This window comes from Cnephaeus nilssonii (assembly GCF_951640355.1).
Source record: "Cnephaeus nilssonii genome assembly, chromosome: 10".
NCBI classification, from domain to species: Eukaryota; Metazoa; Chordata; class Mammalia; order Chiroptera; family Vespertilionidae; genus Cnephaeus; species Cnephaeus nilssonii.
In genome coordinates this window covers 54,789,725-54,806,305 of record NC_137081.1, presented here as the reverse complement: position 1 = coordinate 54,806,305, position 16,581 = coordinate 54,789,725, and the positions used below count along the sequence as shown (strand labels likewise).

Below are 16,581 nucleotides of genomic sequence, written 5' to 3'. Positions count from 1 at the left end.
ATGTCTGTATAGCTAGAATACTACAGCGTGGAATCCATGTTGGGTATATACATGTGTGTTTCTTTTCTAAAATAAATGCAGTAACTCTGGATACATTCAGGTTTCTTGGACTGAGTCCTTAGGGAATACCTGAATGAGTCTGAGTCACCTGGTTCTAAATTAAATTCTCTCTTCAATTTGAAAGTGAGAAGCAGATCTCTTTTGGGGGGAATGATTTTTCCTGTTTCATCACAGGATCACGGTTTTGTTTTGAATGTAATATCCTTTCATTTCATGTAGTTCTACAAATTCCAAAGGACTTCATGTTTACCTGGGATTTCAGAATATTGGGTCTGGCAAGCCCACTGTTACTTTCAGAATAAAACACTGAAGTCACCTTCTTACTTGGGTAAAAGTTAATTAATATTCTTCTTACTATAATGCCTTCACTTTCAAATTTTACCATTAAAGTAGGCTAATCATTATGGAATAGAAAGGATGATAATTTTATTCCAGGGTAGAGGAAAACAAATTTCAACAGACAGATGGCTTAAGAAAATTTAAAGTTACAGGGATAAATGGAGATGTACAGAGAAAAAGTATAATCATTTCAAGCTGTCCACTTTCTTGATAGGTGCCCTACATTTTTTCCTGTCTCTCTGTCTCATTTATTACAACTCAAGTTTTTCCTTCATTCAGAGATAAAACCTTATATATAGTCATTCTTAATCATGCTAGAGTTCAGATGCTTCTAACTCCAACACACCCTCTCAGCCTTCCCTGTTCCCTGCGCTCTCTCGCCTTCCCATTTCTATCACTGCCCTGGGGCAGGGCCACATCATCTCTTCCACTCTGTAACTGAAGAAAAAACCCCAAGCCTTTTGCTTGTTACTCAAGGTGCTAACAATGTGGTACCAACCTCCAGCCACGTTTTCCTCTATGCCCACACTTTCCACTCTGGTCACCAGGCGCCCTGGATAACTAACAATTGCTGAAAGGCAGCTAGTGGAGCAAGAAGTGTTCCTTGTGCTTTGTAGACCCCCAAGCACTCTCACACCCCTTGGGCTCTTCCTGAGGCCTGGAGGTCACAATTATTTCCACCGTGCATGGAATTTTCCCTGTCCTTTAAGGTCAAGGGGTCATGTCCTCATTGATGAAAGTTACCCCAGTCACCTGGCATCGAGGTTAGGAAAGCCTTCCTCTAACTTCTCACTAATTATAACATTTACTTTATTCTGTCCTAAATTATGGTTGGTTTTTTTATGTCTACCTCTGTCGATCTGTCTTGCTTTTCTGTTTTGTCTTTTTTAAGAGTTGTACTGTATTCAAAAGAATAAGGAAACTTGCAGAGAACAGAAAACAAAGGAAAATAAAACTGCATCGGATATTACAACCAGGGTAACTGATTATATTTCAAAATATTTCCTTTCCATTAATAATAGGCTATCATTTTGTGAGCTAGATTTAATTTACTGCACTTAGAAATAAATTAGATCTATTGAATGAAAGGGGGAAAAATGGTTGACCAAGGTTGGTGTGGGAATGAGAGAAAGGCTGTAGAAAGTGCAAAGAGTGGAAATACCTCATTTTGTTTTAATAGCAATAGACTCTTTTTCTTTTAGAGTAAGTTGTTGATACACTTGAGTTATCTAGACCTGCCACGTGATGTCATTAAACAATAAGTGCTAAGCTTCCTAACCAATGCCAACTCATGCACTTGCTCCCACCACAAACAGGAAGAACGATGAAGCAAACTGCATACAGATACTGGCTTTAAATTTTCAGAAAAGATCGTATGAATACAATGAAAGAGTTTATATGCAGTAGTCATTATTATGACAAGAAATAAATCAGGGACGGGCCTCAGGACGCTGAAACTAGTATTTTGCAAGTGCCAAAAAAAAAAAAAAAAAAAAAGCAAGCCTTCAGGAGGAGGAGACGGTTATGTTAACATAACCTACTTCCCATCTTTCCTGGCTTTCAAGATCAGAATGTGTTTGGGTATTTTTAGTTTTACATGTAGGATTACGTACAAAGTAAGTTTATTCCAGTAGAAAGGACTCTGAGGAGCAAAGGCACACACACAGGGGAAGAAACTAGTATTTGTTCAATGATGACTGTGTTCCAGGCAGGGACCAGTTCCTTTCCTTACATCACTTAATTTAATCCCAATCACAACCGCAACCACAACCTCATGATATAAGCATCATTTCACCCATTTTACAGATTCCTGATTGAGAATTAGGTATGTGTCTAGCACTCTCTGGGGTACCAAAAACTTGCCACCCTGACCACCAGGACTGTATAATCTTGCTGAAAAATCTGTGAAGATGACATATCAGCATTCCATACTGTCACAGACAAGTTTCTAAATAATGTGCAGGCACCGGGAGAACAGAATTATATGGAAATAAGCTGCTGATGGTGACACATAAAAAGAAATAAATAGTGTGGTTCAAGCAGGAAGGAGGCCAGGTGAGTTGGACTTGGCCTTGAAGAATCAAGAAAGGGACCTGGAGAGGCACCTGAAGTGAGGCAGCAGCAGGAGCGAATGGTGTCCATCTGTCATGCGGTAGGAGGGAGGGAGGAACCCCCTGATTCTTCTAGTAGTGAGGAGGAAGAAAGGCTTGAGAGGAAGCTGAAGAACTGGTGACTTAGAGGACAACCGGAAATAGTCAACGACTGCTCGAAAGTTTCAAGTTGAGGAGAGTGAATCTGGAAAAATGACAGTTCAGAGAGGAAGGAGGTGATGTTGAATTTGAGGTGCTAACAGGAGAGATAACCCTATGAGAGGGTGAGGCTACAGAGGAACAAGACAACTAATATCAAAAGAGCCAAGAGCTGAGGAGGAAAAGTGGATGAAAATGAAAAGCCAGAGCACAGAAGGGAGACAAAAGGTTGGGAACTTGATGGCAAAAAGCAAAGGGTTAAATTAAGGTGGCAAGAAAATGGTAGCAATGAGAGCCCTCAATTCATTTTCCAGAAAATTCACCTGAGAAGTTTGAATGATAGAAACAAAATGGTAACAGAGCCAACTCAAGTATTTGTTTGCTTTTTCAGAAGGGAGTTAAGAATGTCTGAAGATAAAGAGGCAATAGGTAATCCTTCTGTTTCCAAGATTATTTCTTCTCCTAAACTTGCTGGTTCATTGTACTGATGTACTCTTTTTGAGTTGATAACTTTTTAGAAACAGGAAGTGAAGCTACAGCCACCTGGAGTAGTCATGAGATCCCAACAAGATTTCTCATACACATTTCACAATTGAGAAGTTAACTAGAGCTGGTCGGCTTCTTTCAATAAATGCTCCTAGAAAATGCATCTCCTTCCCCCTAGCCAGGTGGCTCAGGTGGTTGGAACATTGTCCCATGCACCAAAAGTCACAGGTTTGGTTTCCACTCAGGGCACATACCTAGGTTGCAGGTTTGATTCTATGGGAGGCAACCGATCGATGTTTCTTACATCGGTCTCTCTCTCTCTCTCTCTCTCTCTCTCTCTCTCTCTCTCTCTCCTTTCTTCTCGCTCTCAAATTATTAAAAACAAACAAAAAACATATCCTTGGGTGAAGATTTAAAAAAGTATACTTAAAAAATATTTCTCCTTTGAGCCCACATCACCTTAGCACCATAACCACTGTCACATTCCTATTGGTCCTTGATGCTACCTCCTTCCACAACCTAAAACTGAAGCCCTGTCCTCTTAACTTAACAAAGTTGATCTACATTTTCCAGCATCCTGAATCTCTCTCTGACTTGGGGTGTGGCTGCTTTTCCACCGTCATATCCTTTGACTTGTCATTTCTTATCACTTTATATCAGCCTTTTCACTGCCATTTCTTCTGACACTGTAACATCTGTATATTCTACTCCCAACAAAGCTTTTAAAAAATATTTTTTGTTCTCCTCTCCAGTTTTCACAATCTTCATGCCATTCTTGCCTTTAGACTTCATGCATTATTTGCACAGAACCGGGTCACTATTATATACATTCTTAGGTATCTAGTCCCATCTTTCTGTTAGGTAACCCTCTAAAATATCCAACCCCCTAGAGACCCAAATTACTTATTCCAATTGTCCTGCAATCCCCACTCAGGTTAATTTGAAATTACTAAATTTTTATTTCTAAAATGTCTTTCTTTTTTTAGAGCTATGAATCTACACCTATCTTTTCTGAAAAGTTTCTGATACTCACTTTTCTAAAATCTCTAATTATGTCCACTGGGTTTTTGAAGCTCTAGGATGAGTCACTTTCCCATAAGATTCTTGTCATTTCCATGTCACCAACTAGTTATTCTTTGTTGGAAACAATTAAGTCCGAAATAGGAATGCCATTGCGCACACGTTCTCTCTCTCTCTCCATTCTAAGACACAAAACTGTCACCAAGTCAAATCTGGCACTTATGAGATGCTCTGTGTTCAATGGAATGAAGCTCTTGGCAGATATTGACAGAGTTCTCTCTTACTGTATGTCTTGGCTCTGTATAATACATATCAAGAAAACTCTCACTTGAGTTAAACATCAAACATGGGGTTTTGCAAATGATAGGAGAGAATGAGAGTGCTATTGATAACAGCAGAGAATGATGTTTACCCACATTAAGAAAATCCACATACATCAAAGAGACCAACAAATAAGGAATGAATTTTCTAGGAAAAATTGTAAAATGCTCTTCTAATGCATTTGGAATACAATTTGATTCAATGAAAAAAAAATTGCTGGTTCAATTTTTCAAATACATATTTACTATATACAAAACATGACGTTACTCTACCATTTAATGGTGATCGAACTCTATCTCCTTGGTGTGAAAACTCAGCTTACATGATTCAAAACTAGGTGAGGCACAATGTGTCATCTGAACTTCTTTTCCCTTCTCTTATACCTCAAGAATTTGAGGGGTAGCTTCATTCTGTTTCCTACAAAGTTGTATTTTTAGCGCCTTAGACTTTACGGCGCTCTATCTACCTGTAATTATGCTGCAAAAGGAGAAGATGATGCCAGTAAAGGCCAGCAGCAGACAAGACAGCAGAAGGCCTATTTGTGGTCTTGAACAGCTGCAGTAGGGCAGGGCGTGCCTGGCAAAGTTCCCTCTGACTCCAGGGCCAGGCATGACCAACCCTAAGAGCCAGACTTGCTTTCAGAATAGTCCCCAGCACAGGACATGATTTCACTGTCCTAGAAGCGAAGGGCGGCAGTCAAAGTCCAAGAGGGATGATCAAAAGCGTTAACACAAGGGAAGCACAGGGAGGGTGCTAAGATGATGTTCACAAAGCTCTTCAGACATAAAGAAACACCAGCCACTGTCCCACCCTCCTCTCTAAAACAAGACAAAGCGAAACCACCACCACCTCCGTATGGAAGGCTCGAAGTTACGTTTAGCTCCAACTTGGAAATACTAACTAAGTAAGTTCTGAAAATGTTTTTTCTTAAAATAAGAATAAGTCTAATTATTTTATCCAGGACAACAGAAAAATTGATGCTATTGATCAGACGTTTAGAACTGGGAATTTTTTTTTCAGGGAATGGGAGACATTCATTAGTGATGTCTCCTTTCCCAGGTCTGTAAAATCCTTTTTGTAAGGGACCCTTACTGTCTTTGGATAAATAAAAGATGCTGTTCTATGTGTAGGCTTTTACAGCTCAAAGTGATCGAAGGCCTTTACATCTTTACACCACAGTCCTTGCACTGCACAGTGCTTCTGGCTCCTTGCTTTAAATCAGTGCTTCCTTACTTAGTGAGTTCATGTATCTGCAGCAAAGCAGCATATTTATATCCTATCGACAACATGAGCGTATAATGCAAACTTACTTTGGAACTGTACACACGTGTGCCCATCTCTCCTCACAAGACTCAGAAAGGGTGGCAGTGAGAACAGAAATAGGAAGGTGGGGAATAGAATTCCCAAGGAGATGAGGGTGAACAACTAGGCCACAAAAGTACAGGTGGCTAATGAACACAGACTACCGTTTCCTGGCTGGAATGACGAGTTTTACACATATTTAGGATAAAGATCGGCAGTACTACCTTTCTGACAAACAGTGACAACTAGAGTTTCTGTTATTATGTGACCGATTGGCCCCTAGATGTGCTCCCACCAAAAAATGAGCACTCCTCTACAGGACTGAGCTACACGTTTTTAAATAATGCAGACTGTACTTCTCAAATGTCAATGAAGTCAAATTCTACTGAGAAACTGCTCCAATTTATTTTGTTACCTGGGCATTCTGGTGACGTTAATGCTGACTGGGTAAGTCCCCAAGGACTTAAAATTTGGAAACTATCACTGTGTCGATAATGAGGATTCACAGATCCATCTTGTACTGAACTTCTCTTAGAACACAATTTATATCACTCTGCACAGTAATCGGATCAAAGAAATATTTAGCTGCTAAAAACAATAGGAGCCACTGCTACTTACGGCTGACACAGCTTCACCAGGTCCTGGTCTGTGGTGTTGGGAGGCAGTCCTCGGATATAGAGATTCGTTTTGCTTAGCTGATCCCATCCTGAGTTGCTGCTGCTGCTGCTGTTGTTATTACTGCTGGTGGTGCTGGGGCTGGGCGGGGCCATGGGGTGGGCTGGCACCAGAGACTGCTGGAAAACAAAGAGGAGTGTTAGAAAGACTCTTGAAGGAAGGTATTTAGCAGCATTCAGAAGCTGTTTGACCTGCAACATGAAATGAGGTTACCAAGATATCAAGACAGATTTTCTTAAGCTACTTTAATATACTATAAATTTTAATTTATACCTTAAAAAACATGTTTGTCCTAAAAAAAACACAAAAAAAACTAAAAAAAAAAAAAAAACTTCTCCCTTTCAACATGAAATTACTAATAGGATTATATTCAGTAGAATATTCTGATGGGCACCTTAAGTATGACTGAATTTATGTAAGATTAATTTAGTCACACATTTTAAGGAACATACCTACTGAGATTCACAATTAACTTGCATGCAGTTATGTGGTAATACTTTAATATACAGTAATTTAGAAATCACTAGACTTTTGAAAAGGTTTTCACATTCTGAAGAACATCTGATTGAAAGTTGCTGATAATTTTATTAAGATGACTTGGGGGGAAAAAAAACACACGATTACTCTTCAAGTGTCAGAAAGTTAAGAGTCCAATCAAGATTATCAAATAAGGAAAACTTCACCTAGTTCTAGGATAGGCATACAGTTTCACTGAGACATCTGGGTAAGACTGACAGGAGCTCTGCCTTTGGCTTTGGCTAACCTAATGGAATTTAACCCCTGTGAGAATGGTGAAGGAAGTATCAGGAAACCTCCTCACGCCTTGCAGCAAGCAACATCTTTAGTAAAGCTTGCAACCAGGGCTCAGTGTGGTTTCACAGTCAGCAGCCACTTAGGAAGAATGACTGAAACTGTGCTCACACCAGATAATTTTCTGTTAACCAATAGAAAGCAACCACAGCCTCCGCCCCGACGCCACACACATGACTTTTGAGGAAGTTAGATGGTTCAGTTTGAGATGGAAGTGACACACCCCAAGGTGTCCTCACAGCAAATGCTCAGCAGCTTCACAGCAGGACAGAAGTGTTTTCACCTCACACCTTCTAAATAACAAATATACTAACCCAAGGACAGCACTTAGGTTTAGTAACAGCTTGAAGATATACAATTAAACAGACATTCAACCCAAATGTAAAATCTTACAGCTTGATCTTTACTAACACAAACAAGAAAATTAGGCATCTCTAAGACACAATTAAATTTCACTTTGGGAAGTTCAAAAAGCAGACCCCTTGAAATAAATGTGATCTTGCATAATCTCAACTATCCATGACAGACAGCTGGCTCTGCAACCAGTTTCTGCCATGACCATCCTAGTTCGCCTGTATCACAACACACTGGGATCCCCATTAACCTGACATGAAAGCATTCGCTTCTTTATGTCCTACTAGAGGCCGAGAGCACGAATTCATGCACGGGTGGGGTCCCTCGGCCTGGCCGGTGATCGAGGCCTATCAGGGGGCTGGCTGGCCAAGGGGAGGGACTGTGGGAGGTTAGCCTGCCAGTACCCCCCACCCCCATCGGGGTCCAGGGGCTGGGACCATGGGAGGTTGGCCAGCATCTGGGCGGGGGGAGGGGCCACAGGAGGTTTGCTGTGGGATCACACTGACCACGAGGGGGCAGCTCCTGCATTGAGCGTCTGCCCCCTGGTGGTTAGTGCACATCATAGCGACTGGTCGATTGGTCATTCGATCGTAATGGTCGCTTAGGATTTTATATAGAGAGATACTATGCAGATGCTACTTCTCACTGTCCAGGATCCTAGAGTCCAAACACCGCTTTTTTCTCGATTCCTTTATTCTAATGCTAACCGTGTCGAGTCACACTCGACATCTGAGTGCAAAAGGTTAACAATAGTCAATGTAAAAATAAATGACGAACCTGAACTGGGAACATCAGCATTGCTTAATCTAAGACAAAACCTGCCTGAGATCAAATCCCATCAAGTGTCTTTGATTTATTAGTAAGACACTAATTGAGCTCCAACCCTTTGAGCTCCAACCCTTTCCTCTCATTGAGCTCCAACCCTTTGTCATTGAGCTCCAACCCTTTCCTCTCATCCCTGGCTTTCTCTAAGGGACAGCGAAGCTGGGTTTCTAGACGTAGAACTAAGAATAAGCCCTGTCCCTTGTTCTGCCACAGGTGAGACCTCAGACCCGCAGCTATGCCACACACAGGCCTGTGTTTCTTCTCCAAAGTCACTCAGTCATCTGCTAGCTGCTACCTGAAATTAGCCAGGCGTGCCCTATTTCTCACTTCAGCTAACAGAGGTGCTGGGAAGTAACACACAGCAGCCTCTCTGTCCCAAGCCTTGGATTTACACAAGAACTTGTAGCTGTGGACGACCTAGGCAAGACTGAATTTTTTTCTTCAACCATCTGTGATGAGTATCCGAGAACCTGTCCTTGCCACAAACCTCACTGTCCTTCACCGCAGGACCCGGTATGTGCCGAGCAGCCGGTAGGGGATGACCCGTGGTCACCATGGGTAAGGCCTGGAGAAGTCTGAAGGAAGCTGTGGACCAGGGCCCTCCTCTCCTCTCAGAGGGATTATACCAACACAAAGCAAATGGACCGTCACACGTTTCAGAGATGGCATTCCTAGTCTACATCAGCTCTAACCTCTGCTTTGCTCTGGGATGGAAAGTGGAGGGCCGGGTGTGGACCGTATGATTAAAAGAAACATTTAAAGGTATGATTTATGTGGAGTTTATTTGGACATGAAAGTAGCAGGTTTTTATTTATGTATTTACTTCTGGCAGAAGTAGAAGCATGATTTACTTCTCAGAATTTGCACAGCTGATTTAATGTATCTTTGACAGGCCTCCATATTTATTACAGTAATATTTTCCAACTCTGGAAAGTAGGTGGGGAGCATGAGGTCTGTCCCTCCCTGCTTCCCCTCTGGTCTGCCCTAAGGGGAAAGAGATCTCCTAGTACCCCATCCCAGGTGGGAGAAGGGGTTTCCTGAATGTACCTGGAGGGGAACCGACTGACATCTGGTGAATCCTATCCAGAACAAGTTCAAATTCAAATGTTATCCTAATGTCAACTATTCCTCAGAACTCGCTGAACACAGAGAAAGATATCTGAAAGAGAGAAGCACTGAATTATTCTAGGTTGTCAACTTTTTATTTCCTGGTGCAGAAAATTATTTTATCAAAGATTAAGTATTTAGAACTTGCTGAAAATAAAAATTTAAGTCCTGAAAAAGACTGGACACATATTCAAAGAAGAAAATTCATACACAATAAAGCTAAGTACTCCTAAAAGTTCAGAATGGGTTAAGGATAATTCTAAACATGTGAGTAATAATTTCTGTCATGTGTTGCCTCCTTAGTATGTGCAAGACATGGTGCCAGTTGCTCTATGTGCATTACTTTCCTTAATCCAATGAGGCAGGTACATGATTGTTCTCCCATTTTGCAGATTAGGAAACGCAGTCTCAAGGCGGGGTTAAGTAATGTGCCAAGACCACACATTTAGTAGGAGGCAGGGTTGGAATTTGAACCCAGGTCAGCTGGATAATAAAGCCAGAACCCTGACACAGTACTCTAAATGGCATCCCAAACACTGTCTATCTCCTAAAAGCCCTATCTGTAGTCTTCAAATTTCTCTAACATGACGATACCATCGGTGGCTATGTTTTCCTAAGAAAAGCAGTCAAAGGTGCCTTTAAATTAATTTAATGAGCAAACAGCTTGTGTTTGTGTGTGTGTCTGTGTGTGTTTAACAAAGTTAGCTTAAATAGGTTAGTTTTTTTTTTAAATTTTACCTTATTTATCTTTTCATTAATAAAAAGTCCGGCGTATTGAGGCTGAAGAGAGCACTTTAGGGAAAGCTCAAGGTAACCAGTGAAGAACTAGACCCTCCCTCCCAGACTGAAAAGCACTGACAAGTCTTCAGCTGCAACTTCAGCACCGGATCACCTCAAAGCAATGGCATTTTGTAGTTATGCCTCAATAGCACAAATGTTAAACTTAAAAAAAAAAGAAAGAAAAAGAAAGAAAAGCTTACAAAGGGAGGACTTTTTACCAAACTCCATTTTCACCACGGGTTGTCCTTTTACGTTTTGCCTCTCAAAGCCCCCAAGCTACCCTGTAATTTGAGAAGACACCCCTCCCTTTCCCCTGGCCCTTGGATGAAGTCTGTAACTGATTTACTGGTACTTAAATTCATCTAATTAAGGAACTGGGGGGGGGGGGGGGGGGCGCGCGGGGGGAGAAGAGGGATACTATGCTAAGTGCTGACTCATCCTAGTACTAGTAGTCTATCTCAGAGCACAGTAGTCTATCCCAGCCTCCTCTGGCCCAATTTCACTGCTTTAGGTCATAGAAACAAGCTATCTACCAAAGCTGCCCATCCAAAGGCAGGGGAAACGAGCTAATTCCGTTTTCATGATAACATTTATGGGGGATTTAATTTGCATGCCAAAGTTGATAGAAAAACAAAGTCAGTGGTAAATAAATGGGGTGGCTCCATTAGCATTCCCTGCACAAGTGGGTGTGGGCACCAGCAGGAAGAGAGCTTGTCAGCAATCAGGAGGACTTCCTGTGTGGACAGCTCTGAGGCCTCCATCCCGCCAGGAAGGCCCACGCGCCTCCTACATTAAGAGACAGGATGATGAACAACAGGCACATGACAACTATACCCACAGCAAATCTTTCCCTCTCCATCACATCATACCCAGTACTAAGCAGTCTCTTCTATACAAATGGAAGCCTAAAAGTGTTTTACAAAAAAGGCAAAAATTAATCATGTGTGAACTAAAATGTAATAGCAACCATGTGCATTACTGTAGATGTCTATTCAGCAAAGACAATAAAAAATAAAGACCTATCATAAATTCTATTGTCTCATTTCCTTCCTATTTCTAATAAGCTCAAGAAGAGTGCTCTGGCCAATCTTATAGCTGAAGCTGCCCTCTCCCCTCCCCCTTACTTAGTAACTTCCCTAAGAAACCTACAATCTGCCTTTTCATTACCCTCATGTCTTCCTGAAGGTCATCACCCTTATAGTTTAGGAGGGCTATAATCCACAATTTCATCCCCACCCTGCCACCTCCTCTACAGAGAGAGAGAGAGAGAGAGAGAGAGAGAGAGAGAGAGAGAGAGAGAGAGAGAGAGAGAGAGAGAGAGAAGTTATGGAACATTATCATTTACACTGGGATATAGTATAATATCAAGCCTGGCATGAACTGAGTACTATGTAAAGATACTATATACTGTACTAATTACACACATTGTTCCTCTCCATAAGCTTTTAAGATGTGAAAGAAATTGAACAATTTAAGGGAATTATCTAACAGGAAGAAGGGAAAAGCATCCAAATGAGGATATTTTCTTTGTTTCCTTTTAGAGACCTGAGTGGCTCAAAGAGGGCTAGGAATAGTAGCTGAGAAAGATAAAGGGACAGGGAGCTGAGAAAGTATACAAACTGATCCATGTGTGTGGGGGGGGAGGGTGTTAATGAGAGATGAGACACTGGTCAAAAAGCAGAAGTTCTTCCGGGTAGGTCAAACTGAAGAGACAGCACCAATTATATTAATAAAACAAAAGTGCCTCTTCACACATACAGGTCCTTACTTTTCCATAACGTGGGGGAAGGACAAATGGGCAAACATCATTTAATCCCATTTGATGTTAGGATAGCAAAGCTTAAAAGCACATGGCCAACTAGTTAATAAAACTGGTTCTCATAGCTATATACAGGCCGGGGGGGGGGGGGGGTACTTGAAATATTAGAGGGACCACTCTGTAAAGTATATGATTGTCTAACCACTATGTTGTGCACCTGAAACTAATACAGAATAATACTGAATGTGAACTATAATGGAAAAAAAAAAGATGGAAAATTGTATGTTATATGTTTTTCATCATTATAATAAGAAAAATGGTTCTTATATCATCACTGTCCCGTTTGGTGACAAACTTTGCAGCCTCTAAGACTGTGAAATGGAGAAACAGGTTATTCAATATTTGTGGTTGGATTACATCTGTCAGAGGACAGGGGTCCATATTGTTGGGTTGGCTCTTCAAATATAATCTATAAACAAAAATTCCCAATAGATTTCACACTTCATATTCTCAAAGATGCCTCCCAAAACTGATCCCTGCATGTAAAGCTACAATCTCTATATAAAAATATCTTCAGGTAAAAAAAAAAAAAAGGGGAGGGGGGGCTTATCTTAAATAGCCTGTGGATACAACATGGCTGACTCAATGGATAGAGACCATGTTGCAGAAATGAAAATCAACTTGAACCAAAGGGAAAAGACCTTAATTAAAACAACTCGCACAAGCTCTTTGTGGTGGAGGTAGAGGTTGTGAAGGAGTAAGAAGAAGAAAGGGCAAGCAAGCAGGTGTTGAAAATCCATGGTAGAAAACATACCATAGATACAACATGTGATTCCTGAGGTCAAATTTCCCTTCAAGGTTCCACCAAGAAACTACATTCCTTATCATTCAAATATCTTTTAAAGATCTGATCCTGTGCTCCTGCATGAAAATCAGTTCAATTGTGCCATTCCCTCCAAAGGTCTTCCCAAGGACCCCACTGATGTCCCAAGTTGCCTACTGGGAACTCTGGACCAAGAAACACACAAGAGTTCTGTTCCTGTTTGCTCCTTCTAGTTTCTGTAAAAGCATTTATAAGAGGGGAGATGGATAAAAACCAACATGTAACCTCCATAAATATATAAACTAATCTTTGACAAAGGAGCAAAAGCAATACAATGGAACAAAGATAGTCTCTTCAGCAAATGGTGCAGGAACAACTGGACATCCATATGCAAAAAAAAATGAGTCTATACAGCAACCCTACACCCTTTGCCAAAATTAGCTCAAAGCTGATCATAGACCTAAATGTAAAATACAAAAACTCCTGGAAGATAATAAGAGAAAATCTAGATGACCTTGGGTAAGATGCCTTTTCAGATACAACACCAAAGACACAATCCATGGGGGGGGAAGAGGGGGGGAGAATTGATAAGCTCGAGTTAATTAAAATTAAAAACTCTGCAAAAGACAATATTAAGAGAATTAGAAAATAAGCCACAGACTGGAAGAAAATATTTCCAAAAGACATATCTTATCAGGATTGCTATCCAAAATATATTTTAAAAAATCTTAAAATTCAACATAAGAAAACAAACAACCCAATTTTAAAAATGGGCCAAAAAACCTTAATAGACACTTCACTAAAAAAGATATACAGTCCTAGCCAGTTTGGCTCAGTGGATAGAATGTCGGCCTGCGAACTGAAGGGTCCCAGGTTCGATTCCAGTCCTGGGCACATGCCCGGGTTACAGGCTCAATCCCCAGTAGGGAGTGTGCAGGATGCAGCCAATCAGTGATTCTCTCTCATCACTGATGTTTCAATCTCTTTCCCTCTCTCTTCCTCTCTGATATCAATAAAAATATATTTTTAAAAAAGATATACAGATGACAAATAAGCACATGAAAAGCCACTTCAAATCATATGTCATCAGGAAATAAGAATTCAATAAAATTTTAATTTAATAAAAATTAAAACAACAAGATACTACTCACTATACACCTATTAGAATGGCCAAAAGGTGCAACACTAACACCACCAAATGCTGCGGAGAACACGGAGCAACAGGAACTTGCATTCACTGCTGATGGGAATGCAAAATGGTACAGCTACACTGGAAGAGAGTCTGGAGGCTTTCACAAAACTAAGCGTACTTTTACCAAATGATCCAGCAATCACACTCCTTGGGATCTACCTCAAAGAGTTGAAAATTTATGCTCACCCGGGGTTCTGGGGAGGGATGAATGAATATTTAGAGCACAGAGGGTTTTTAGGGCAGTGAAAACATTTTGTATGACATTATAATGGCGAATACTGTCATTAAACATTTCTCCAAACCTATAGAATGTAAAGCACCAAAAGTGAACCCTAAGGTAACCTATGACACTTTGAGTGAACATGATGTGTCAATGTGTGTTCACCTTTGGTAAAAAATGTACAAGTCTGGTGAGTAATGTTGATAATGGAGAAGACTATGTATGTGTGGGGGCAGGGGTATATGGGAAATCTCTGTACCTTCCTCTCAATTTTGTGGTAAACCTAAAACTGCTAAAAAAAAAAAAAAAGTCTTATTTTAAAAAAACCAAAACCCAACATATAAATACCAGACTGAAGGAGTTAAATACAAGTCATTCACCAGAAAACTGGAGGGTCAAGAAAGGAAGTGAGGGGATTAAGCAATAGGTTCAAAACTTCCTTACCAGAAAACACATGCATTAGGAAGGAAAAGCTTTTAACAGTGGGCTCCTGGCCTTATCTACCCCTTAACTGCATATAACAGGGTAATATGGTACAGTTTCTAAAAATAGTGAGAGTTCAACCAAGGGAAGATCGGGGACGAAGGAGCCGGAGACAGAAAGGTTGCAGAAGGCTTCACAGAGGGGCTAGACAGCTGAGTGAGCTGAATTTTAATGACAAGCCATTATGAATAAGAGGAATGGCAGTCCTCAAAGGGGTGGGTGTGAGAGGAGAGAAGGAGACGACAAAGATACAGACAGGAAGGGTCATTCTTCATGAAAGTCAGTGGGGAAAAGCACACACAATCCTGGTTGGTTCAGAGGATATGCTAGAACAACTTGATTTGGGGTGGGGGGTGGGTATTGGGAAGGTAGTAGGATAACCTAGAAATCGAAGACAGAATATGGATAGGATGTCATCAAATATTACTGTACAGAGTCTCCGAGGGACAAAAGAGAATTTAGGATGATAAACAATCCTGGCTGGCATGGCTCAGTGGTTGAGAGGTCAACCTATGAACCAGGAGATTATGGTTCGATTCCCGGTCAGGGCTGGTGAGGGGTGTGCAGGAGGCAACAGATCAATGATTCTCTCTCATGATTGATGTTTCCATCTCTCTCTCCTTCCCTCTTCCTCTCTGAAATCAATAAAAATACATATTTTTTAAAAAAGATTATAAATGAAAAGGACAACTGGTGGGGAACATAAAACTAGGGAAATTCTTTCCCCTCCTCTCTGTGAAAAGGTACATAGAAAAGAAATATTACTGGATGGGAAAATCTGGACACCTGGATTCAAATCCTGCCTTGGCCAGGGATGTCACATCTGGGAAGCTCAGTGCCTTGGCCAGGGAATGTCACATCTGGGAAGCTCAGTGCCGCACCTGGAAACGCACAGGTGAGGCTGGGTGATTCTGAAGCTCCCCTCCAACTCTCACAGCTAACACTGGAATAAAGGCTCCTTGCCATCTCCAGCTAAGGCCTAGCAAGACGAACACAGCCAGGACCTGTGTTCTCTTATCTGCCTGCCAATAGCCAGAGAAATGGAGCAAGAGGTTAAACCGGCAGACCAGGAAGGAAGGCGTACGGCGCTTCACGTTGCGGCAGGAATCACACGGCCACCCGCGCAACCACTCAGGCCCAGCATGGATTCCCTACTCAGTCACAGATCACTACGAGGAAATATTATATATACACGTGCTATACTAAAATCACAGCTAAAGCTTAAAGGAGCAAAACAAATTTTATTGACGTAATATTCAGAGTTCCTGAAACCGGAGTGTTCTTAAGGTGAAAATATTATAGCTGAAATTACCTTAATAACTCAGATCTATCCAGACTCTATGCTGGTTAATAGCCTGGCATCTTGTTGTTTCAATGCGTAATCAGTGTCAAAAGGTGCACTGCACGTTCTGTTTACTCTCTTATCTGTATAAGGACCGTGCAATCGTTCTAAAACCACCTTAAAGCTCAAAACAAGAAGCCAATTACATCCTAAGCCGCCAGCTATTAGAACGCGGAAAACACAAAAACCCTGCCCAACTCCAGGTGCAAGCACTCGTCTGGATGCCGAAGGCAGGTGTGTGGAAAGCGCCTTTCTCCTCCTGAGCCCCACGTGGGGGGGTTTTCAGATCCACACCAGTTTTCTCCCTCAACACAAAGCCTTGTGAAGGGGACAAGAATGAACTCTTCTCTTCCTTTTTGCTCAAAATAAGTTGAAAGAAGAAAACTTCCTACGGGAAGTGCAGGATCACCTTTATCAGGACAGTTCAGAACACC

The 16,581-nt window shown here is 41.2% G+C and overlaps 1 protein-coding gene across 11 annotated transcripts in view; it reads right to left on the bottom strand.

Moving 5' to 3' along the window:
- RBMS1 (RNA binding motif single stranded interacting protein 1) overlaps nucleotides 1-16,581 on the bottom strand; it is a 220,007-nt gene that overhangs the window by 88,947 nt on the left and 114,479 nt on the right. For 8 of the 11 annotated variants that reach the window (XM_079782922.1, XM_079782919.1, XM_079782925.1 and 5 more), the window contains exon 2: nucleotides 6,396-6,571. In XM_079782922.1, the coding sequence (XP_079639048.1) occupies nucleotides 6,396-6,571 (176 nt within the window). The remainder of the gene's footprint in view (nucleotides 1-6,395; nucleotides 6,572-16,581) is intronic. The other 3 variants (XM_079782923.1, XM_079782927.1, XM_079782926.1) reach the window with 1 other exon arrangement.